General features: G+C 39.5%; 1 protein-coding gene across 1 annotated transcript in view; it reads left to right on the plus strand.

The window, feature by feature from the left end:
- PLAA (phospholipase A2 activating protein) overlaps window positions 1-20,914 on the plus strand; it is a 52,472-nt gene extending 31,558 nt beyond the window's left edge. The window contains exons 8-14 of the mRNA XM_004581064.4: window positions 1,722-1,879; window positions 2,575-2,794; window positions 6,231-6,299; window positions 11,555-11,623; window positions 17,017-17,118; window positions 18,773-18,937; window positions 20,194-20,914. Of these exons, the coding sequence (XP_004581121.1) occupies window positions 1,722-1,879; window positions 2,575-2,794; window positions 6,231-6,299; window positions 11,555-11,623; window positions 17,017-17,118; window positions 18,773-18,937; window positions 20,194-20,759 (1,349 nt within the window). The 3' untranslated portion in view covers window positions 20,760-20,914. The remainder of the gene's footprint in view (window positions 1-1,721; window positions 1,880-2,574; window positions 2,795-6,230; window positions 6,300-11,554; window positions 11,624-17,016; window positions 17,119-18,772; window positions 18,938-20,193) is intronic.
- Window positions 20,915-24,778: the final 3,864 nt, after the last annotated feature.

Here is a 24,778-nt window from a genome sequence, read left to right on the forward strand (position 1 = left end):
GCTCAGCTCTGGCTTAGGTGGATAAACATTTCGAAGAACTTCATTGGTATAGGTGCAGATTCTACATTTTATCCAGATACTCACACTCACATTTTCTGAAAGAGATAATTAGATCTTTTCTTTTTGAACTACATATCTCTGGACTGGAATTACTTTATTTAACTTAACCAAAGCAAAATATTGCTGCAGATTGAGACAAGGTGTGAGAAGATATTGGGAGATGATGGACTAGGGCAGAATTGACATACGCCTGCCGGGTTCCACTGGTCATGGCTTAGGCATGTGCAGGGGGCTGGGTCAAGTCATCACCAGGTACACAGCTGTGACTCCTCTCTGTGGAAGAAGAGTGCAGGAACCCCAAATGAGAGCTCGCTGGCTTCCACTTCTGTAAACCTTGCTGGGAAGGTGATACTTGAGAAAAGTCCTGTGCTACAGAATTTGTCAGCATCTGCGTGAGAAGTGTCCTAGGGAAAACAAATTGGCGGTGGCTTTCCTGAGTGAAGTTGTGTAATGGGGATGGAGAAGTAAGAGAAGATAAGGTGAAAGAGGATGGGGGGGACAGTTTATTTGTCCCAGTACAATACTGCAAGAATTTAGGCTTTCCATGAGATTAGTAGCAGTCAGAGGGTTGTGGGCAGAACCTGTGTACATTTTTGAAAAAATTCCTATGGTTGGGCCCGGCGGCGTGGTCTAGCGGCTAAAGTCCTCGCCTTGAAAGCCCCGGGATCCCATATGGGCGCCGGTTCTAATCCCGGCAGCTCCACTTCCCATCCAGCTCCCTGCTTGTGGCCTGGGAAAGCAGTTGAGGACGGCCCAATGCATTGGGACCCTGCACCCGCGTGGGAGACCCGGAAGAGGTTCCAGGTTCCCGGCTTCGGATTGGCGCGCATCGGCCCGTTGCGGCTCACTTAGGGAGTGAATCATCGGACGGAAGATCTTCCTCTCTGTCTCTCCTCCTCTCTGTATATCTGGCTGTAATAAAATGAATGAATCTTTTAAAAAAAAAAAATTCCTATGGTTGCTAGTTGTATGTATGCTGTGAAGTGTCAAGAGCAGATGTCAGAACCCAGTGAGTCAATTCAACTGAGAAAAAATGGTGACTTGGAGGAGATACTAAGATGACGAGTTTTCTGGATAAACTTTTAAGAATATAGAAGAGTACAGAATATAGAGTAAGTTACTGAAAGATTGGCTGGAGGGTTGAAAGAGGTAACAGGCTGTTCTGTTTTTTGGTCTGTGCCACTGGAGGAATGGAGAGCCATTTTAAGTTTTGTTTGATCATATAGTGGAATTGTATTTTTAAGTCTTTAGCAAATTGCTTGTTGGCCTTTTGACTAAGATCAAATGTGAATCTTTAGCTAATTTTTTGTAACCATAACACATATACTCTTATATGTAAACGGTGCTTAGTTTGCTATCTCAGTGATGTAGAGCAAGTGGGTACTTAGCCTTGTGCTGAATTTGCCATTGTCCTTAATTGAAGTACCTGGATCAGCATCTGCCTCTTATCAGTTTCCTGCCAGTGCTGAGACAGGAAGTGACTGGGACACAGTGATGGCTCAGTTAACTGGATTCCTGTACCCCACAGGGGAAACCTGAAGTGAGTTCCTGGCATTTGGGGAGCGAAGCAACAAATAATCTCTCTGTTGTTTCTAAGTTAAGAGATGTTTGTCAATTTTATTCTGCCATCCTATTCTGATTCTTAATATTTTCGTTGTAAGGTACCCGAGAAGGACAGACTCGTATTATCAGAGATGGGGACAAAGTCGAAGCCTATCAGTGGAGTGTGAGTGAGAGACGCTGGATAAAAATTGGTGATGTCGTTGGCTCTTCTGGTGCTAATCAGCAAACATCTGGAAAAGTTTTATATGAAGGGAAAGTATGTTGACTTCTCTTTTATAATTATTAAATCTTTATTCTAAAGGTTTTCTTTTTCCTGTGCTGATTTAATTTTAGGGTGTGGGACTTAAGTTTAGAAATAAATTACTAAGCAAAAATTCTTTCCTCTCTATGTTGAAATAATTGATTAATAAAATGCCTCTGCCTGTTTAGAAAGCTGCATTTGATAAAGTGACCATTGTCTTTTGGTGGTTCCCATATATAAGCAATTCCCAACCATCTAGATTAGAAATTCTGTGCCATTCTTCATCTAAAACCTCAGAGCTGACTGTGTTTAATTTGATGCGACATGGTGGACCCCGTAGAGCAGTGCTTAAATGCCAGCATGTTCTGTGACCAGGACATGGTAACAGCTGATACTGCGACTTTGGGATCAGCCAGTTGGCAGCCTTACTTTGGTTCTGGAATGAATGTGTGGTCATAATTATCCTCCAGTTCCATTCCACCCCCTACCGGAATAGTAACCTTGCAGCACACGTGAGTGGTCACTCTTGGTCTTTCTCTACTTAAGAGGAGCATTTTATTTTAGCGTTGTGCATTAAGGAGAGTTTACTATAACTATCAAAGGGAAGAGTATGTAATGTCTGCTATATATGCATATGTGAATTAATATGTAAATATGTGTGAAAACATTAATTATTAACATTTCATCTCCTTTTTATATTCCTGTTACAGGAATTTGATTATGTTTTCTCAATTGATGTCAATGAAGGTGGACCATCATATAAATTGCCATATAATATCAGTGATGATCCCTGGTTGACCGCATACAACTTCTTGCAGAAGAATGATTTGAATCCTATGTTTTTGGATCAGGTGGCTAAATTTATTATTGATAACACGAAAGGTCAAATGTTGGGATTTGGGAATACCAGTATTTCAGATCCATTTACGGGTAAGTTCAGTTTCTTTCTTTCTTTTTTTTTTAAGTATTTATCCACTATGTGCAGATGTTTGAATTTAAAAAAAGGCAAGATGTGGGGGTCCGGTGCGATAGCATACTGGTTAACGTCCTTGCCTTGCACGTGCTGGGATCCCATATGGGTGCTGATTCTAATCCTGGCAGCCCTGCTTCCCACCCAGCTCCCTGCTTGTGGCCTGAGAAGGCAGTTGAGGACAGCCCAAGACCTTGGGACCTTGCACCCATGTGGGAAACCCGGAAGAGCTCCTGGTTTCTGGCTTCAGATTGGCTCAGCTCCAGCCATTGCACTCACTTGGGAATGAACCATCGGACGGAAATCTTCCTCTCCTCCTCTCCTCCTCTCTGTATATCTGGCTTCCCAATGAAAATAAATAAATCTTAAAAAAAAAAATCAAGATCTGCAGGAAACTTCTGAATCACATATTTTTAAGCCTCAAATTATGTAGTAGTTCTCTTTCTTAAAATTGATTAATTTATTTGAAAGGCAGAGTTAATGATCAGGGAATGGAGGGTGAGAGAGATCTTCCATGCTCTGGTACACTCCCCAAATGGCCTCAACAAGCAGAGCTGAACTGGTCCCAAGCCAGGAGTCAGAAGATTCTTCCAGGGATGTCATATTGCAGGAAACTTCTTCACTCGCTATACCAAAGTGCCAGCCCAAAAATCATGTATTTTCTATTAACAGTTGTAAATTATTCTTTCAGAAATACAGCTATACCATAAATAAAACTAAATTCTTATTAAACCATACAAAATAAAAAGTGTTTAGTTCTTTTTATAGCTTCTCTTTTTAAAAATATATATTTTGTTGGAATTTACTAAATTGAAATTCTGTTGCTTATATATCATATCTTGGATGTATCTGTAGATTTCAGTTTATATGTGATTTGTCTGCTGCATATTAATTGGAAGTTACTGTTTGCAATATTGTATATGAGTCGACTGTATCTGAAATGCTTGGGCCTAGAAGTGTTTTAGATTTGAGATTTTATTCAAATTCTGGAATATTTGTAAATATATGATTAGATGTACTGGAGAGGGAACATGAAATTTAGCTATCTTTTAAAAATATATGTATAACCCAAAGATGACTTTACATAATAATTTCAGCATACCTGTATTTTGAATATGACCCTTCCTAGGAAGTCAAGCATGGAATTTTCCACCTGAGTTGCTGCTTAAAAAGCTTTGTGTTTGCAAGCATTTTGGATTTTCAGATTAGGGATGCTCAGTTTTTTGCATTGTCTAAAATGTTGTACATGATAATATCACTATATAAGCTGTGCTGGAGGAGTGTTAGTCTCAATTCAGGTCTCTTAGAAGGTGATTTATTTGGCCCAGTGCAATGGCTCAGTCAGCTAAGTCCCCGATATAAGCACCAGGATCCCATATGGGTGCTGGTTTGTGTCCCAGCTGCATCTCTTCCCTTCCAGCTCCCTGCTTGTGCTCTGGGAAAGCAGTGAAGGTTGCTCCTAAGCCTTGGGACCCTTTGTCCACATGGGTGACCCGGAAGAAACTCTTGGCTCCAGATTGGCTCCGCTGCAGGCATTGCAGCCATTTGGGGAGTGAACCAGCCAATGGAAGATCTTTGTCTGTCTCCTCTCTATAAATCTGCCTTTCCAATAAGCATAAATAAATCTTCAGAAGAAAAACAAAACCAAAAAACTGAAAAACTAATTTTCCCTCTTAAAAAAAAAAAAAAGAAAAAAAACCTGATTTTTAATCCTACTAATATCACACTGAGATCTGGATTCTGGGAACTGAAGTACAAGCAGAAATAAAATATCTCTACTGTTCTTAAGTTATAGAGCTTACTTTCAATAGCATTTTACAGTAGATGACTTTACCATTAATGTTTTTTTGTCACTTACTATTTTTTTTCAGATTAATTTTATTTTTAATTCTAAAGGCAAAGTTAAAGAGAGAGGAGGAGGAGATGGAGAAAGAACCTGGGAGAGGGAGAAGAATCTTTCATTTGCAGGTTCACTCCCCAAATGGTGTAATAGTTGTGCTGAATCAGGCCAAAGGCAGGAACCTGAGCTTCCTCTGGGTCTGTCACATGGCTGCACGGTCCTGAGGCCTTGGGGCCATCCTCTGCTGCTTTTTCAGGCACATTAGCCGAAAGCTGAATCAGAAGCGGAACAGCAGGGACAGGAACCAGTGTGCCCATGTGGGATGTCAGTGTTGTAGATAGTCCAGCCCCATTGTGCTTTTTTTTTTTTGTTAAGATTTATTTATTTTTATTACAAAGTCAGATATACAGAGAGGAGGAGAGACAGTGAGAAAGATCTTCTGTCCTATGATTCACTCCCCCACTGAGCACAACGGCCGATGCTATGCCTATCCGAAGCCAGGAACCCAGATCCTCCTCCAGGTCTCCCACACGGGTGCAGAGTCCCAAGGCTTTGGGTTGTCCTTGACTGCTTTCCCAGGCCACAAGCAGAGAGCTGGATGGGAAGTAGAGCTGCGGGGGATTAGAACCGGCGCCCATATGGGATCCTGGTGCATTCAAGGTGAGGACTTTAGCTGCTAGGCCACGCCACCAGGCCCCCCATTATGCTTTGATTTTTCATTTTTAGGTGTTGCATATGTAATCTCACAGTACAGGGAGAAAGAGTGGACACATTACAGTGTCATGTAAACTATGTAGGACAACGGAAAGGTATTTAGTAGCTAACTTTAACTGGAAAGTAGCTAGCTTTAACTGGAAATGTAACAGCTGTTTGACATGTTTTATTCTTCCAAGATTCTAACTTTTTAAGCATCTTTACATATCTTTTTTCAAGCATCTTGATTATTCCCTGGAGGTATTAACAAAATAAGTATGCACTCATACCACACATTTGTAAATGTGTAAAGGGTACTCTCTCCTTTGTAGTACTCTCCACTATGTAATTCTCTTCTCCAGTAGGTTATAAGCGTCAGTATATACGAGCAATTTTGTTTCCTGCTGGAGCCCCAGCACTTAATGCACTGTGTGACGTATGGATTAATGAATCCAGAGCTTGTTGCAAAGATTAACACTTAATGCCTGTGGTTTTGATAGCAGCAACAACAGCAGGAATTCTCACGAATTTGTATAGGAACATGACAGGAATGGATTGTGTGTGTGTATTTTTTAGGTCAGATCACCTGAACTTCTTGTTTTCTATCTAAACTCATGTATTGTAATGTGCAGTTGCTGGGACTAAGATATAAAAAGCATTAAAGTTGGGAAAAAGAAAACTTGGAGAATCATTGAAATTTTAGTTTCTTCCCAGGTATACAGCATCTGACCATAGTTTCTATCATATTATAGTCTTACTCTTCTCTGCTTCTTCATGTTAGGTTCTTCTGATATAATCTTGTGCTGTTATTGAAATTCAAAATTTAGGAATAGTTTTAACTTTGCTTTTTTTTGCATTCATAGGTGGTGGTCGATATGTTCCGGGTACTTCAACATCTTCTAACACACTGCCTACAACAGATCCTTTTACAGGTGGGTTACAGTTTTGGTTACCATATCATCCTTCACCAACCTATAGCATTTCGCAGTATATGACTTTTGGAGATGTTATCCAATATCTAACTAATAATTTCCTTATCTGTATTTTGTATTTTGATGAATCTCCTTTCTTTAACTTCACAATTTTGCTCTTTCTTGGAATACTTCTGTAGATTTCTTTGTGATTGTTAGATAGCATATTACTGGTTGGAAGTCATGTTTTCCTCCTGTTGTCCTTCTGCCAGGAGAGAGCAGAATAGTTAAGAATGTAGCTTTTTGAGTCACAGATGTGATTCACAATCTGGCTCTGCCACCTTACTTGCTGTGCAAAATTGGCAAGTTACTTAACCTGTCTGAGCCTATTTTTTTTATTTGTGAAATTAGATAATAAGGGAATCCATCAACCAAGACACAGTATGAGTGCTGTCCCTGGCGAGATACTACCAGCCCTGAGCAGAGAAGCAGCCATGGGAGCCTCTAATACTGGATGGAGCAATGCATTCAAGAAGTCTGCCCAGGCAGATTTTGACTTAGAATGGAAGGAGACATTCCACTCAGCTATCCAGGATTAGTCTTCCTAATCTAAGTTGTAAATGGCCTTCTTGAAGCCCTTGAAGTGTCGGTGTATCTCTTCAAAGTGAATTTACTTCCCAAGGTATGCATGCTTCAGCGTCAACACTACTAGAAAAAAAAATGGCCAGAGTTGCACTTTAATGCAGCTGAATTCGTTTTGTGATGCTGTTTTTGGATCTTCAGCTAAAGTTCCTGGACCACACTTGCCAATACACAATTTACAAGATATTCGTGGCTTGTATGAAATCCAGTAGCAGAGTTAGTACTGTGAGCTACAGAAGAACAACCTGTAGTCCTCCCGGCTCCAGGTCGATTTGATTTTATCTATTTTTATTAGGCAGATTTACAGAGAGAAGGAGAGACAGAATGATCATCCAAACACTGGTTCACTACCCAAATGGCCACAATGGAGCTGAGATGATCTGAAGCCAGGAACTTCTTCCAGGTTTCCCACATTGTGTGCAGGGTACTAAGGACTTGGGCCTTCCTCCACTGCTTTCCCAGGGCACACACTAACTGGCGCCCATATGGGATGCTGCCCTTGAAGGCAGGGGATTAGCCAGTTGCCACAGTGCTAGCCTTGTGTCATGAAGTGTGCTCTTGTGGAGATTTTGTCCCCCTATGGATGAATTGGTGGCCTGCATGCAAATGGTTGCACCTTTACACTTACATTATAAATGTATGTGTGTGTATATATATATATAATGCTAAATAAAAAGTTGAATGTTGTAATTGTTACACTATCTTCTAAGGAAGTCTTTGATGGCATTGCAGTATTTCAAATGTCAGTAAGGGCCTCATAAGATGAGGATTTTCTCTTAATCAGCAATTCGGAAACAGTGATACTCTGAAACTCAAAGCAGCAGTGTTCTTGATTCTCCCTGGAGCAGAAAGAAGAAAGTTTCACCCAGTACCAACAAAGTCGAGAGTACTCCTGGGGGCTGACCTACCCAGAGCATGTCTTAAAGTTCCACAGTGTCAGAAAATCAATGGTGAAGTAGGTATGCAGGACAGTGTGCTACATCTACAGCAGAATTAGGATACCATTAGAATAGCAAGCAATGCTTTAATGGAAAGATAGATACCAGAGCATACCATCATGAGATGTGAAAAGTAAATAGTATAGTACATGTAGGAACTATTTAGCAAAATGTCTAGAATAATGCACTTAAGCTACCCATACGTGTTAGCTAAAATGTTTTAGATATTATTCACCTAACTTTACCAATAGCACCGAAGCAAAAAGGTTTCCCATTCTGGTCTACAACTTATGATCAATAGTAATTCCTTTTCCTCATGGAAACTTCTTGTGTCTATTTGCTTATCCAAGAATTTACCTTCAGACGTTCTGAGTTACTAGGTGAGTGAACAGGTTAAACATATAGATACTGTGATCTATCACTCAAGGATTCTGGTGAAATGGTCTTGAGTGTACTTTGCACATAGGTTTGTTTCTTGTGGTTTTATTGCTGTTTGTGCTTGTTTGATTGTTTGTTTTTAAGATTTATTTATTGGAAAAGCAGAATTAGGGAAGTCTTCCATTCATTGATTTACTTCTCAAATGGCTTCCAGTGACTAGGACTAGGCCAAAGCCAGGACGCTGTCACTGGTCCCTAGTGTGGGTACAGGGTCCCAAACACTTGGGTCATTTTCTGCTGCTTTCCCAGGCACTTTAGCTGGGAGCTGGATCAGAAGTGGAGCAGCTATTTCTCAAACTGGCACCCATATAGAATGCTAGCACTGCAGGTGGCAGCTTAACTTGCTATTCTGGGATTGGCCCCTAGGTATGTTTTAAAGTCTCCCTGTGTAAAAAAATATATATATAATGTATACACACACACACACACATACAAGAACTCTCAATGTGTTTTTAGATACAGCCAGTTGACAGTACCATTAGGTTATGTGTGAACTCTAGCACTCTGAATATTGAATGTGACTCTCATTCAGGAAAAAGGATTCATACTCTTAAGGAGATTTGAATGCCTAAAGTGAGCTTTTCAACTTTCCTCTTCTAAAATAATCATGAATTATGATGGTATCCAGTTATTACTTAAATGAACATGTAGATGGTTAGAATGTTGGCTAGCAATAGTTAAAACTTGACAGATTCACTTAACTCTGATCTTCATTTTTTTGGTTGTTTTTCATTCTTTATGTGCAGTCCAGTAGGGTGAGGGATTTTCTCTACACCCTTACCCCTACCGTCTCCCCCTCTGATTCCCCTGTGTTATAATAGTTTTATCCTTCAACACAGTCACAAATCCATCATTCTGCTATTTAAATGTATCCCGATATTGTGGACATAGACAATGGTAGAAAGTCCAGCATCTGATTGCCAAGATAAATTTAACACTTTCATTGGGAGTCCTTCTTTAGGGATGCATACTGCAGTATGTCTTAACCTTCTGATATGCTATCCTTCATTATATGTAGTTCATCTATAAGAATATATATATATATATATATATATTATAGACATATATGTGTTCACTCATTTATCTGTTTTGTATTTTGCACGCAAGTTGCCTTATATGATATTTGTCCTTTTTGGGACTGACTTATTTCACTGAGCATAAGGGTCTCTATTTGGGACCATTTGGTTGCAAATGGCAGAATTTCATTCTTTTAAATGGTTGAGTATTATTCCATAGAGTAGATGTGCCACAGTTTCTTTATTCACTCCTCTTTCAATGGGCATCTTGATTGTTTCCAAGTCTTTACTCTTGTAGATTGTGCTGCTGTAAATATAAGATTACAGGTCATTTTCTCATATGCAGGTTTTATTTTCTTTGTATATATTCTCAGAAGTAGGCTAGCTGGGTCATTTGATGGGATCAATTTTTGGTTTTCTTAGAATCTACATACTGACTTCCATAGTGGTCATACTATCCTACACTCCCACCAGCAATGAAACAGGGTAGTTTCTCCCCATATCCACACCAGCAAGCGTTGTTAGTAGAGTTCTGAATGTAGGCCAGTCTCACTAGAGTTAGGTGGAACTTTTGTAGTTTTTTTTTTTTTATTTCCCACAGCTAGGGAGCCTGAGCATTTTTTCATGTGGCTATTAGTCATTTGAATTTGTTATTTTGAAAACTGTATGCCATTTCCTTTGCCCATTTCTTCACAGGGTTGTTTGTTTTGCAGTTGAGTTTCCAAAGCTGCTTTAAATCCTGGATATTAGTCCCCTATCTGTTGTGTAATGTGCGAAGATTTTCTCCATTCTGTTGGTTGCTTCTTCATCTTGTTGATCATTTCCGTTGCTGAACAAAGATAATTAGTTTGATGTCATCCCATTTGTTTAGTTTTGGCTTTGACTGCCTGTGCTTTTGGTGACCAATGCCTATATCTTGTAGAGAGCTTCCTATGTCTTTCTCTAATAGTTAGATGGTTTCTGGGTAGATATTCATTTTTTTAAAAAAAGATTTATTTGTTTTTATTGGGAAGGCAGATTTACACAAGAAGAAACGACACAGAGAGAATGATCTTCCATTTGCTGTTTCACTCCCCAAGTGGCCACAACAGCTGGAGTTGAGCAAACTGGAAGTCAGGAGGTTCTGGTTGTCCTATGCAGGTGCATTGTCCTCTGGCTTTGGTCCATGCTCTGCTGCTTTCCCGCGCAAGAAGCAAGAAATTGCAATGGGAAGTGGAGCAGCCTGGATACAAACTCTGGCCTGTGTGAGATATCAGTGTTTGTAGGCAGAAGATTAGCCAGTTGAGCCATCCTCCTAGCCTCGGATTTAATTTTTTAGTAAACTTTTCTAAGTGTTTTCCTTTTTTGTGTGTGTTGCATTGGTTATATCAACTTTTAGATTGTTTCCCAGAGAAGTTATCTAGAGCTTTGAGTATCTCTGAATTCTGCTAATTCTTTATCTTCACATTTTTTTTAAATGTGATTTTTCAGTAAGACAGCAATTATTATAGTCTTGGATTGGACCGGGCAATTGTAACAACATCCCTAACACTTACCTAAGTCTTCCCTCTTGATACGGTGTCTTAGCTACTGCTGTCGTTTAGTTCAACACAATAGCATTCATACTTCATTGTGCAAACCTTTATGTCCATTCATGTTTTGTAATGCACTAAAGTTCTGTAATTATAATGCATAAGAGACTAAATTTTTTGTAACTTAACTTTTTCATTTTATTTATTTTTTTATTTACTTACTTACTTATTTATTTCATTGGAAACTCAGATTTACAGAGAGGGGAGACAGAGAAAGATCGTCCAACCACTGATTCATTCCCCAGTGGCTACAATGGCGATAGCTAAGCTCATGTGAAGTCAGAAGCTTCTTCTGGGTCTCCCACCAGGTGCAGGGTTCCAAGGCTTTGGGCAATCTTCAACTGCTTTCCTGGCCACAAGCAGGGAGCTGGAAGGGAAGTGGAGCTGCCGGGATTAGAACCGGCATCCATATGGAATCCTGGCACATGCAAGGCGAAGACTTTAGCCACTAGGTTACTGCGCTGGGCCTGACAATGACTTTTAGAATCAATTTATTGAAGAGATACCACATTCCAGGCAGTGAGCATTTTATGTATTGTATTTATAGCATATAATATGTATTTAATGACTTTCTGAAGTGTGACTAATAAATATTCTATGTACAGGAGGACAAGTTTGAACAGTGTAACTTGTCATTGCCTTTGCTTACTATACCTATTACTGTATTGTAGGTGCCGGTCGTTATGTGCCAGGTTCTGCAAGTATGGGAACCTCCATGGCTGGAGTTGATCCATTTACTGGTATGTTTAATGTCTTTTTTATTTATTTTGCTTTAGATTTCATTTCATTGTCAATTTATCCTTTTTTTTTTTTTTTTTTAAGATTTGTTATTTAAAAATTTTTTAACTTGAAAGAGTTACAAAGAGACAGACAGAGATCTTCCATCCTCTGGTTTTCTCCTTAAATGGCTGCAACAGCCAGAGCAGAGTCCATCTGAACCCGGGAGCCAGGAGCTTCTTTAGGATTTCCCATGTGGGTACAGAGGCCCAAGTCTGTACATCCCCTGCTGTTTTCTCAAGCTATAAACAGGGAGCTAGATGGGAAGCAGAGCATCAGATCTTGAATCAGCACTCGTATGGGATGCCAGCTGCAGTCAGGGGATTAGCTTGATATACCACCATGCCAGGCCCTCAAGAGTCATCTTTTTACTGTGCTTTGAGAGAGAAGAGGGGTAAACCAGCAGGTGGAGGATCTCTTCCCCTTCTCTATCATTCTTCAATCGTTAAAACATTTCACTGGAACATTTATTTAATGAAAGATTAAGAAAAGTTGTGTTGGTTCCTTACCTGAGAACTTTTTTTTTGTAAGCTTTATTATTTATTTTTATTGTAAAGTCAGGTATACAGAAAAGAGGAGAGACATCCAATGATTCACTCCCCTACAGACACAGAAGCTAGAGCTAAGCTAATCTGAAGCCAGGAGCCAGAAGTTTCATACGGGTTTCCCATGTGGGTGCAGTGTCCAATGGCTTTGGGCCGTCCTTGACTGCTTTCCCAGGCCACAAGCAGGAAGCTGGATGGGAAGCGGGGATGCCAGGACACAAACTGGCATCTATATGGGATCCTAGTGTGAAAGGCGAGGATTTTAGCCTCTAGGCTACTGCAACAGATTCCCTGAAAACTTTTTAAACAGTAAATTAAGACTCAATCTCTTGAATGACCTTTTAGAATTTTTTTCAGAATTGTCTCATTAGCATGTTATAGAATCATCTGGACTTTGGGTTAAAAGTATTTCAACCTGGTCTGTTATTCCTGTAGGAAAGGGGAGTTTTATAAACTTCCTCTGTGATTCTGAGCAGGAGCTACTGTTTTAGAGATGAATGCTGTGGTGCAGCGAGTTAGCTTGCTGCTTGTGACGCCGTATGCCACGTTAGAGTGATGGTTCAGATTCCTGTGAGTGTGCCTGCGAAGACAGCAGGCAAGGGCCCAGATACCTGCCACCTGCCACCTGCCACCCACATGAGAAATACAAGGATGTGGTTCCTGGTTCCTAATTCCTGACTTTTGTCTGTCCAGAGTCATCTGTTGGTGGGCCTTTCACTTCCCGCCAATGCCTTTGTATTTCCCCCTCCTCTCACTGTACCTTTGAAACAAAGTGACTGGCTCTATGGTTAACCTGCCACCTGCAACATGACACTCACATCCTATATCTGTACAAGTTAATGTCTGGCTACTCTGCTTGTTATCCAGTTCCATGCTAATGTCCTGGGAAAAGTAGCAGAAAACGGTGCAAGTACCTTAGGTCCCTGTGTTTCACACGGGAACTGGGAGAAGCACCTTGCCTCCTGGCTTATTAGCCTAGACCAGCTAGGACAGCCCTGGCCTTTGTAACCATTTGGAAGTGAATCAGTAGATGGAAGTTTCTCTCTCTGTCTCTCCCACTTTATAAAGTTTTCTTTTCAATAAATAGATAAATCTTTTTTAAAAAAAGTATAGTAATGTGTTTGTGGGAGTGTCTTTTATGATGTTTAATAACATACCTCACTCTAATTCTTTTGTATATGTCACATAAAATATAAAAGCATAATTACGTAGAGAAAAGTACATGCCAAGAAGTCAGAGTTGAAAGTGATAAAACACAGATTCAGCTATGCATTTTTAACTGGTAGGCAATGCAGTGAACAACACGTCTGCGTGTATTCAAACCAGTAAGGAATGTCAACTCTAGACTCAATTTTTTTTTTTTAAGATTTATTTATTTTTATTACAAAGTCAGATATACAGAGAGGAGGAGAGAGATCTTCCATCCAATGATTCACTCCCCAAGTGAGCCAGTGAGTGCTGTGCCGATCCGAAGCCGGGAACCAGGAACCTCTTCCAGGTCTCCCACACGGGTGCAGTGTCCCAAAGCTTTGGGCCATCCTCGACTGCTTTCCCAGGCCACAAGCAGGGAACTGGATGGGAAGTGAAGCTGCGGGGAATAGAACCTGCGCCCATATGGGATCTTGGTGCGTTCTAGGCAAAGACTTTAGCTGCTAGGCCACGCCGCCAGGCCCTCTAGGCTCAATGTTAAAAGATAGAAGAAAAAAAATAGTTGTTTAGGACAAAGACCAAAACCATAAAAACCAGTTATTTTCTGAGTCACCTTGAAAGAAACCATTGTGAATAACAATAGCATTCTCAATATATTAAGAAAAACTGAAGGAAGAGAGATTGGAATAAACCCAGCTCTTGTGGCTCCTCGCTTTGGAGTAGCTCAGCTCTAGCTTTGTGGATATCTGGGGAGTGAAGCAGTGGATGGAAGATGTTACTGTCTCTCCTCTTTGTAAATCTGACCTTCCAATAAAAATGAATTAAAGTTCTGGGCCCAGCGCGGTAGCCTAGCAGCTAAAGTCCTCATCTTGCATGTGCTAGGATCCCATATCGGTGCCGGTTCTAATCCTTGCAACTCCACATCCCATCCAGCTTCCTGCTTGTGGCTTGGGAAAGCAGTCAAGGACGACCCAAGGCCTTGGGACCATGCACCAACATTGAGACCCTGGGTTGAGGCTCCTGGCCCTGGCTTCAGATTGGCGCAGCTCTGGCTGTTGTGGTTGCTTGGGGAATGAATCAGTGGACAGAACTTCCTCTCTGTCTTTCCTTCTCTTTGTATATCTGACTTTCCAATAAAAGAATTAAATAAATCTTTTAAGAAAAAAGTCCTAAATTATGAGCTGTCACAGTGGTTCAACTGGCTAATCCTCTCCCTCCCCTGCCCCAACATCCTGTATCTCCTATATGGACATGGGTTTTTGTCCCAGCTGCTCCATTTCCCATCCAGCTCTCTACTTGTGGCCTGGGAAAGTAGTCCAGGACGGCCCAAAGCCTTGGGACCCTGCATCTGTGTGGGAGACCTGGAAAAGGCTCCTGGCTTTGGATTCGGATGAGCTCAGCTCTAGTCATTGCAGTCATTTGGGACGATTTGGGAACCAGAGGATGGAAGATTTTTGCTATTTTTCCTTCCCTTTCTCTCTCTTTCTCCTTCTCTTTGTAAATTTGCCTTTCCAATAAAAATAAATGAATAAATGTGTAAGAAAGTCCAAAATTACACAATATATGTAAATAACCTAGTAGACAGTGTTTTTAGTAATTATTAGTTGTGCCTAAAGTCGATAGGGCTTTCTCACATTTTCTAGAAGGTAATTTTTAACATTTGAGGGTATGTACTGAACGTTTGTATACCTGTTATACTATGTCTTTCAGCCTCCAAATTGGCCCATTCTGCAGCCTGTGTCTTAGAGTTTGCCCTGTATCCCTGGCTTGATCGGAAACCTTGTAACGGTTCTACTGACTTGCCCTTTGCTGGCATGCTTCCTTGCCTTCCACTTCTCCACACTTGCCTGTGTCCATTTCTTACACATGCCAGGTGGTTTTCTGCCTCTGCAGCTTTGACAACACTGTTCCCTTTTGGAATTCACATGGTTTTGTTTCTGCCTCAGCAAGTTTGAACATACTCTTCTCTTTTAGAATACTAAAGCCTTTTGCTTTGTTTCAACCACAGATTACTAGACCTCTCCCATGGCACTTGATTTAATTTTGTACTTTTTTGGATATGGTATTTTTTTAAAGATTTGTTTATTTTTATTGGAAAGGCAGATATACAGAGAGGAGGAGAGACAGAGAGGAAAATTGTGCATCAGCCGATTCGCTCCCCAAGCGGCCGCAATGGCTGGAACTGAACTGATCCAAAGCTGGGAGCCAGGAGCCTCCTCCAGGTCTCGCTCCCAGGCTCCCTCCTCCAGGGGCCTAAGGCTTGGGCAGGCCACAAGCAGGGAGCTGGATGGGAAGTGGAGCAGCTGGGATTAGAACAGGTGCCCATGTGGGATCCAGGCACGTGCAAGGTGAGCACTTTAGCCACTAGACTACCATGCCTGGCCCTGTATGTAGTATTTATCTCATTTTCTATTTAAGATTTGCTGATTTATTAGGTTGCAGAGAGAGGAGTGGGGAGGGCCAGATCTTCCATCTCTTGATTTCTGAGATGGCAGCAGTGACAAGCCAAACCCAGGAGCTTCACCCAAGGACCAAAAACACTGGGGTCATATTCGGCTGCTTTTCCCAAGCCATTAACAAGGAGCCGTGCAGGAATTGTAACAACCACGACACGAACAACCTGCCCATATGGGGTACTTACCTGCTTCCACCACAGCTCTGGCCCTGTCTGTAGCATTTAATGAAGTCAGTTGAACATTTGTGAACATCCGTCTCTATCAAATGCTCTCCTTGCATTCTACACTTTCCTGCACCAAATTGCACCATACGTTTGAGTGATACTTAATTAGCATTTGTATTCTTCAAACTGCTTGAATATAACAGCCGCGAGTGCATGTAAAGCTCACCTTTGATCATATCTCTAAATATTGTTTTAGAAATAATAATTTTATATAGTTATATTACTTCAGCTTTCTATCTGCACTCCTTTTATATGTTACATAAATCTTCGTGTTTTTGCAAAAAATCTTTACGTTGAAACAGAAATGAAGTATACGTTAAATTATTTAATGTAGGATATAAATTATATGCAAATAATACTTGAAGTTATATTCATTGAATATTGCTGAATTTTCATCTCTTGCCAGGTTTTTTTGTCTTGTTTTGTTTTGTTCAATTCAAATACTGTGTATCAGTTACTGTAGTGGAGATGTAAGGAAAATCAAAGACTAGGAACCCTGCCCTGTGTTAATTTGCAGCTTGGGGTATTTATAATGATGTAGAAAAAGGGGAATAATGACAATTCAGATTGTCTATCATTTGTAATAAACAATAAAAAATACATGAGAAGGGAGAAGTCAGTTGATCTCTTAAGGATGAGATGGAATGTCTTATGATTGTTTCGTATTTTTTCTTTTCAAAATTTATAATTTAGATCAAATCTTAGAAAAGTGGAAAATGTGAGATGGAAGGACTTTTTATGCATGTGAGCTTCCTTTCCACAAACCAGAAGTGCTTACATAATTAAGTACAACTTACATAATTAAGTACAAACAGTATATTTGAAAATCTGTGGATGAATTTTCTCTTTTTTTGAAGTTGATTGTTACTCTGTATACTGAGTGGTTACATAGCTCAGTAATTCTGAGAACAAGTTATACATGGAAAATTCTCATTTGAGGTCACTCTGTAATTTCCATCATCATTGTCTGTTCTGTAACTAGGGAACAGTGCTTACCGATCAGCTGCATCTAAAGTAGTGAATATTTATTTCCCTAAAAAAGAGGCTGTTACTTTCGATCAAGCAAACCCTACACAAATATTAGGTAAGTATTTTTTTCTATTTGAGATGTTTTCAAGGCTGTTCCTCTTTCTAGTGTGTCAGTAATCAGAAGCTTACACAAATAGAGGTTTCTGTTGTGATACTACACAAATGTGTCCATAAATAATGTGGCAATGGTCTCATTCTGCTTTGTAAGAAATCCTGATGTAATAATGGAAATGTTCCATGATGCCTTTAATAAGAAAAAAAATCCTAAAGAAAAAAAAATGTTGAGTCTCATCCTTCAGAATTCCTGATGTTTTCTTGAAGAGGGGGAAAAAGGAATGAGTAAAATATGAAAGAAATGAGTGGCCCTAGGGTAGATGTTGTGGCTTACTGGTCAGGATGCCTGTGTAGAATGCCTGGATTTGGTATCTAGCTTCAATTCCTGACTCCGGTTTCCTGGTAATCCAGCCTGTGGTGATAATTCAAGTAATTGGGTTCCTAACCTCCAAGAAGAGGGCCTGCATTGTGTTGCTGGCATTTAGCTTCTATCCAGCCCTTCAATTACTTTTTAAATGTCTGTTAAATGTTTATTCATCTACTTGAATGGCAGAGGCACAAGGAGATTTTTCGTCTTCTGGTTCACTTCCCAACTGTCTGCAACAGCCAGACCAAAGCCAGGAATCTAGAATTCTGTGGATTTCCCACATAGGTATCTGGAACCCAGGCACTTGAGCCATCATCTGTTGGCCCATATGAAACATTAGCAATAAGTTCAGTCACGAGTGGATCAGGCAGGACTCAGACCCGTGCTCAAGCTTGATAGCTTTGGAAAAACAGTGTTACATGATTCAAAGTTGTATTAGTGATGACGAGAATATTGACATTGAAGATACATCTGAAAAGTTTGAAGTAAGCTGCAAACTTTGGAGGAACACCAATATTTCCATTACATACATTTTTAAAGTAATGTGCCCAATATGTGTATGGAAATTGAGCCAGATATTAGTAGGTATTTAACTCTGTTTCACAGACAACAATAGAAAATGATATTGTCAGAAAGTTGCTCCAAATTTTACATTGAGAAGAGCTGAGTGTACTTGCATGCATTTAAAATATGTTGTTTGAGAACTGTTTAGCATGAATACCAAAATGATACTTTTAAATTTGTTTCAGAATTGAAAGCTCTAGAAGAGCTTAGAAAATCATTGGTTGCAGGAGGCCTGTCATTTAAAATGTTTGCACCTAGCCGCAGAGTTCTAGCTTTGATCCCTTCCTCTTGCTGCCGACTGCAGCTTCCTGCTCACGTAGACACTGAGGCGCAGGGTGATGGCTTGGTGACTGGGTTCCTGCCACTGGCGCAGCCCCAGAATTGTGCTCCTCGCTCCTGTATTTGGCCTCCAGCCCCAAACCTGGCAATTCCTTCAGATGTTTGGAGCAGTTGAGAGCCTCACAAGTTCTTTCGCTCTCTTAGCCTCTCAGATAAATAAAAGCTTTAAAGAAATTGGTAGGCATGGTGAAAAGGATCATTTTAATGTTTCTTCAACCATATTATTCTCAGATTAAAAATCCACACTTCTTTATATTTTTTAATGATTTCCACGAAGTGTCTTAACTCCCCTTTTTCATACAGTAGCATACTATTATTAAAATGTTTGTATTTTATCTGGCTTATTAGAGTTAGGGAATTTTTAAAGTTTGATTTTGGATTCTAGGTAAACTGAAGGAACTGAATGGGACAGCATCTGAAGACAAGAAGTTAACTGAGGATGACTTAGTACTTCTTGAAAAGATACTGTCACTAATATGTAACAGTTCTTCAGAAAAACCCACAGCCCAGCAACTTCAGATTTTGTGGAAAGCGGTTAACTGGCCTGAAGGTAAATAAATTCTTCAAAATGTAGTAAGAAAGGATGAAACGTGCTTTTCATTTCTACCAGTATTACTGGTGTTTCTGAGATTAAGTAAAAGTTAACCTGGGAATTTGACTTACGTGTTGAAAAATTTCCCAGAAAAGATTCACTGTATCACTGTGATAACCTTGTTTGGGTCATATAATGAAAAAGAAGCTAAAATGTCCGAGACCAGTTTTTCAGATTTTAGAATTTTGACATAGACTTTACCAGCATGAGAATCAATGTCATTTAATTCCAAAAGTGACATCTATACCATGACATTAATTCGTTGGAGAAAAAGTCATTTTTCTACCCTGCAGAATGCCCATATTATAGAGTTGGCTGATTGCTTAATACAGTCCTGTACGTATTTCTGCTGTGGCATTAGATTCTGGTTTCATAGTCATTCTGTAGATAAGAATCTTCTGCAAATGATGCCACAGACCACCTTTACAGTCAAGCACACAATGTTGATGTCCCCATCTTTAGTGATTGCTTAGTGCATTCATTCAGATGGTACCTATCCGGGTCCTTTTAAATAAAGAACATACCACCCATGAAACATTATTTGGTAACTGGAATTCTTCTTCTTCTTCTTCTTCTTTTTTTTTTTAAAAGATTTATTTTTGTTGGAAAGGCAGATATAGAGAGAGGAGGAGGAGAGACAGAGAGGAAGATCTTCCGTCCAATGGTTCACTCCCCAAATGGCCGCAATGGCTGGAGCTGAGCCGATCCGAAGCCAGGAGCCAGGAACCTCTTCTGGTTCTCCCACACGGGTGCAGTGTCCCAAAGCTTTGAGCCATCCTCAACTGCTTTCCCAGGCCAGAAGCAGAGAGCTGGATGGGAAGTGCAGCAGCTGGGACGTGAACTGGCACCCATATGGGATCCTGGAGCATACAAGGTGAGAATTTAGCCGCTGGGCTCTGAATTTTAAAGCAAGTTCCTTACCCCATGTATTCAATTCATTTTTAGTCAGGTTGTTTGATAACATGGGGGTATCAAGTTATTTTTAACACATATGACACTATAGCACTAAGTCTACTTTATGTAAATAAAAGCAATAAACGCAAGTTTCAAAACTATAGTTTTTTAAAGCAAACATTTTTGACATTTTATAAAGTAGTAGTATGTTAAGATAGCCATGCATTGTAGTGGGAAAATAATATCTTTAAAAATAATAAAACAGTTATTGGGAATTTTTTTGGATTTTTATAAACCTTAATGAATTTTTCTTTTTATAGAGATTGTGTTTCCTGCCCTTGACATTCTTCGGCTGTCAATTAAACATCCCAGTGTAAATGAGAATTTCTGCAATGAAAAAGAAGGGTCTCAGTTCAGCAGTCATCTGGTCAACCTTCTGAACCCTAAAGGAAAGTCTGCAAACCAACTGCTCGCTCTCAGAACTTTGTGCAATTGTTTTGCTGGCCAGGCAGGACAAAAGCTCATGATGACCCAGAGGGAATCCCTGATGTCCCATGCAATAGAACTGAAATCAGGGACCAATAAGAACATTCACATTGCTCTGGCTACCTTGACCCTGAACTATTCTGTTTGTCTTCATAAAGACCATAATATTGAAGGGAAAGCTCATTGCTTGTCAGTAATTAGCACAATCCTCGAAGTTGTACAAGACCTAGAAGCCACTTTTAGACTTCTTGTGGCTCTTGGGACACTTATCAGTGATGATTCAAATGCTGTACAGTTAGCCAAGTCTTTAGGCGTTGATTCTCAAATAAAAAAGTATTCCTCAGTGTCAGAACCAGCTAAAGTAAGTGAATGCTGTAGACTTATCCTGAATTTGCTGTAAGTGGGAAGGGGGGGAGTTTAAGTTGATAATTGTGTTTTTCTCACATTTTACATGACTGCTTATAAAAACATACTGTGGAAGAAGCAAAATTTCAAATCTTATAAAGTTTTGGGAGGGAAAAACCAAGGAAGAAATAAAATTTTTGCACTGATGAACTATGAGATTTTCCTATGAATGTGAGCTTTAAAGATTACTAAAGCAACATAGGGAAGAACAGTAACTAATACCACAACTACAACAGAATTTCTTTCTCACTTTGGCCCAGTTAGAAGAACAGAACATAAAGGATTTATTTTTATAACTTATTATTTATAATACACTAAACTCTTCAGTACTGGCAGTTATCTAATTTTTTTTTTTTTTTTTAAGATTTTATTGTTATTGGAAAGCCGGATATACAGAGAGGAGGAGAGACAGAGAGGAAGATCTTCCATCCGATGTTTCACTCCCCAAGTGAGCCGCAACAGGCTGGTGCTGCGCCAATCCGATGCCGGGACCAGGAACCTCTTCCAGGTCTCCCACGCGGGTGCAGGGTCCCAAAGCTTTGGGCCGTCCTCGACTGCTTTCCCAGGCCACAAGCAGGGAGCTGGATGGGAAGTGGAGCTGCCGGGATTAGAACCGGCGCCCATATGGGATCCCGGGGCTTTCAAGGCGAGGACTTTAGCCGCTAGGCCATGCCGCCGGGCCCGGCAGTTATCTAATTTTACCACTTTCTTCCCTTGTTTGATTCTTTGAATAGCACTAAAATATTCTCGTTCCAGTGTTAGTATATCAGCTGCCCAAGCAAGCACATCAATAGCACTAAAACATTTTAAGGTCTTTTTTTAGGGTATATATTTTTAAAAAGTTATAGTTACCCATCACATGCCATAAATATGGAGCTGAATCAGAAGTGGAGCAGCCAGGACACGAACCACTGCCCATAGAGGATGCTGGCACTTGATGGCCAAAGTATAGCCTGTTGAGCCATAGCACCGGTCCCATGAAAAGTTTACTATTTATTATTAACTTAAGAATTTATTTATTTATTTATTTATTTAGCTTGATGGTCTTTTTTTTAATTTAGTTATTATTATTATTATTTTATGATACAGTTCCATAGGCCCTGGGATTTCCATTGCCCTCTCCCTCTCACTGAGTTCCCGTATATTATTACTATAGTATAGTTCTTCATACACAGTCATATGTCCATCACTGTGGGCATGGACAATGGCAGAGTCCAGCATCCTATTGTCAAGATATAGTGAACAGTTTTATTTGGAGTCCATCTTTGTCTGGAAGTGGAGATGCATACTACATTGTATCCTCACATCTGGATATGATAGTCTCCATTACACAGTTGCTATACATCCCCTTAAATGAAAAGCCACATAACAAAATCAACAGGAAGAAAAAAGAAATTTACAATACCATGAAGTTAAATAACATGCTACTGAATGCCTAATGTGTCGCTGAAGAAATGAAAAGAAAATCAAGAACCTTCTTGAAGAAAATGATGCTACCGTATGATCTATGAGTCATTGAATTTAATCAAAAGAAACTATTTTGAAGAGATGAAACTAACAAAAAAATCAAAATGCTTGAGCTACAGTTTCCGCTGATCTTTGTTGGTGAGATATGTCACGTAGGCAACAAATAGATGGGTTTTGTTTTTTTAGTCCAGTCTACTAATCTAGGAGGTTTGATTGATGAGCTTAAGCCATTTCCATTCAGGGTTAACATGAATGGGTGGTAATTTGGTCCTGTCATTTTAGTGATGGGGTGTTCATCGATTTCGTTTTCTATTGTTATTTTACTGGGATGTTTTTCCCATTTGCCTTTGGTTTTGGTGGGTGCTATTCCTTTTCCCTGTCAAGAGAACATCTTTAAGTATCCTTTGTAGGGCAGGTTTGGAAGAGGCATATTCTCTTTTTTTTTTAAGATTTATTTGTTTTTTTATTGGAAAGGCAGATATACAGAGACAGTCTCTGCTCGGTCTCTCAGTCATGTGAGAAACCTGGGAAAAGTTCGTCGCTCCTGGCTTTGGATCAGCTCTGCTCCACTTGAAGTAGCCATTTGGGGCATGAACCAAAGGATGGAAGATGTTTTCTCTCTGTCTCTCCTCTCTTTGAATCTGCCTTTCCAATAAAAATAAATAAACTTAAAAAATTTGAGTCAACTGTTTTAAATATTTGCTATTCTGGTTTTTATAGAGATCAAGAGATTTGAAGGTAACCATCTTAATACAAAGAAGGCACTGCCTAATTAATTATACATTTAATTATTAAAATTTAGTAAACTAAACATTATTACCTTTGAGATGACCTAGTTTTAGTGTAATTGTGACTTCTATGGTAAAAGCCAGAGAATTCTTTTCACAATGAGGACTTTCCCTAAAATGAGCTATATTTGAAGTATTTATGATTAAAAGGGGGGTGGGTAGAGAGGAGAACACATGATTTGGGACCATTTAGCTTGTTTCAGCCTGACATAGTCCCAGTTATTACAGGTGTTTGGAGAGTCAACTTGAAGATGGGAACTCTGTCTGAAAAAAAAAGTTTTCTGACTTAGTCATCTAAGAACATTTCTGCAGTAGGGACTATATAAAATGTTTATTGTGTCTTAGATTTACTAGCTATTCTTCTCAACACTAAAACAAAACAAAACAAAAAACTCTGAAAGTTAAGGAGGGAAGGGGAAAGGAAGAAAGATTCTTCCGTAGTAAGGGGTAAAAAAAGGTCCTGATAGTGTAGAATATCCCATGGGAACACTTGGAATAGCAGGATGGAATGAATAAAATGTTAATATGGGAACGATGTATACTTTCATCACTGTTGCTACTTCTTGGTGTGTGTCTGGACAAGTGTTCTGTTTGATAATCAGGTGCCTGTGCTTGACTTTTTCTTGAATTGGGATCTTGGGGAGATTATGTCAGCTAAGTGGCAAAGCTAAGATTTGAGCCCCCGGTCTGGTACCATGTTTTGGTAGTATGTCCGTTCTAGCATGAAGCTGTAAGTACGGTTTATCTGCAATACTTTGAAAAACTGACTACATTTAAATAATGGCATGACTTATAATCTTGGTCAATAATAAGAGTTCACTCTTCAAAATGAAAAGGGTGGCAAATTGTAATCCTAACCCTGTTGTAAATCCTTTTAAAAGAGGTTTCATTATACCATTTCATGTTTATTGAAGGAAAGATAAACACAATTAGCAAAAGGGGAAAACTTCACACTTGAAAGGTTAAACATTATTTTTAATGATTTTTTCTTCCAACTTTTCTCTGATTTTCTTTTATGTTATTTTCTGAATGTAACCATCGTCAACATTCACTGAGTAAAACCACATGTGTTCCCCTAAATAAGCATTACCTTTAGGCACTGGAATTGTGGCAAAAAATTTAAGTCTTAATCTGAGATGCCTGTAACCCATATTTGGGATCCTCCACCTATAGTCTGTCTCCCTGCTAATGCTCCCGGGAACACAGTTGGGAATCCTAGATAGTTTTGGCTCATCCCTGGCTGTTATAGACATTTGGGAAGTAGATGGGAGATTTTCCTCTCAATCACTTTGCCTTTCAAATGAATATTTTTAAAATTTGTCTGTAATCCCACCATCTAGAGAGAACCAGTCTTAAATTCTTGTTGATATGTAAGCAACCATTTATTTTTAAGAAAGGATGGTATCATAAATACCATTTTAATAATCTGGCCTTCAAACTTAACATATATAATACATATATTTCCAACTTATTAAATAAAATATTATGTGGGTATATTTTTCCTATTATCTGACACACTTTCCAGTTTTGTTACTAAGTAGTGCTGTGACAAAACTTCCATGAATCTTAGTATTTCCCTATGAATATTAGGGCTCGTCATGGTAATGTTATAGCATAAAAAAAGCTATGCATGCATTTCAAAATACTTTACACCAAAAAAAATCTCTGAATCACCTTTTCCATGAAAATTGTGAATTAACCTTTGAAAAATGGAATTGATGGATATTTGACTTGTACAATTTTTAAACTGATGCATACT

Source organism: Ochotona princeps, chromosome 14 (assembly GCF_030435755.1).
Source record: "Ochotona princeps isolate mOchPri1 chromosome 14, mOchPri1.hap1, whole genome shotgun sequence".
In the NCBI taxonomy this organism is placed as follows: Eukaryota; Metazoa; Chordata; class Mammalia; order Lagomorpha; family Ochotonidae; genus Ochotona; species Ochotona princeps.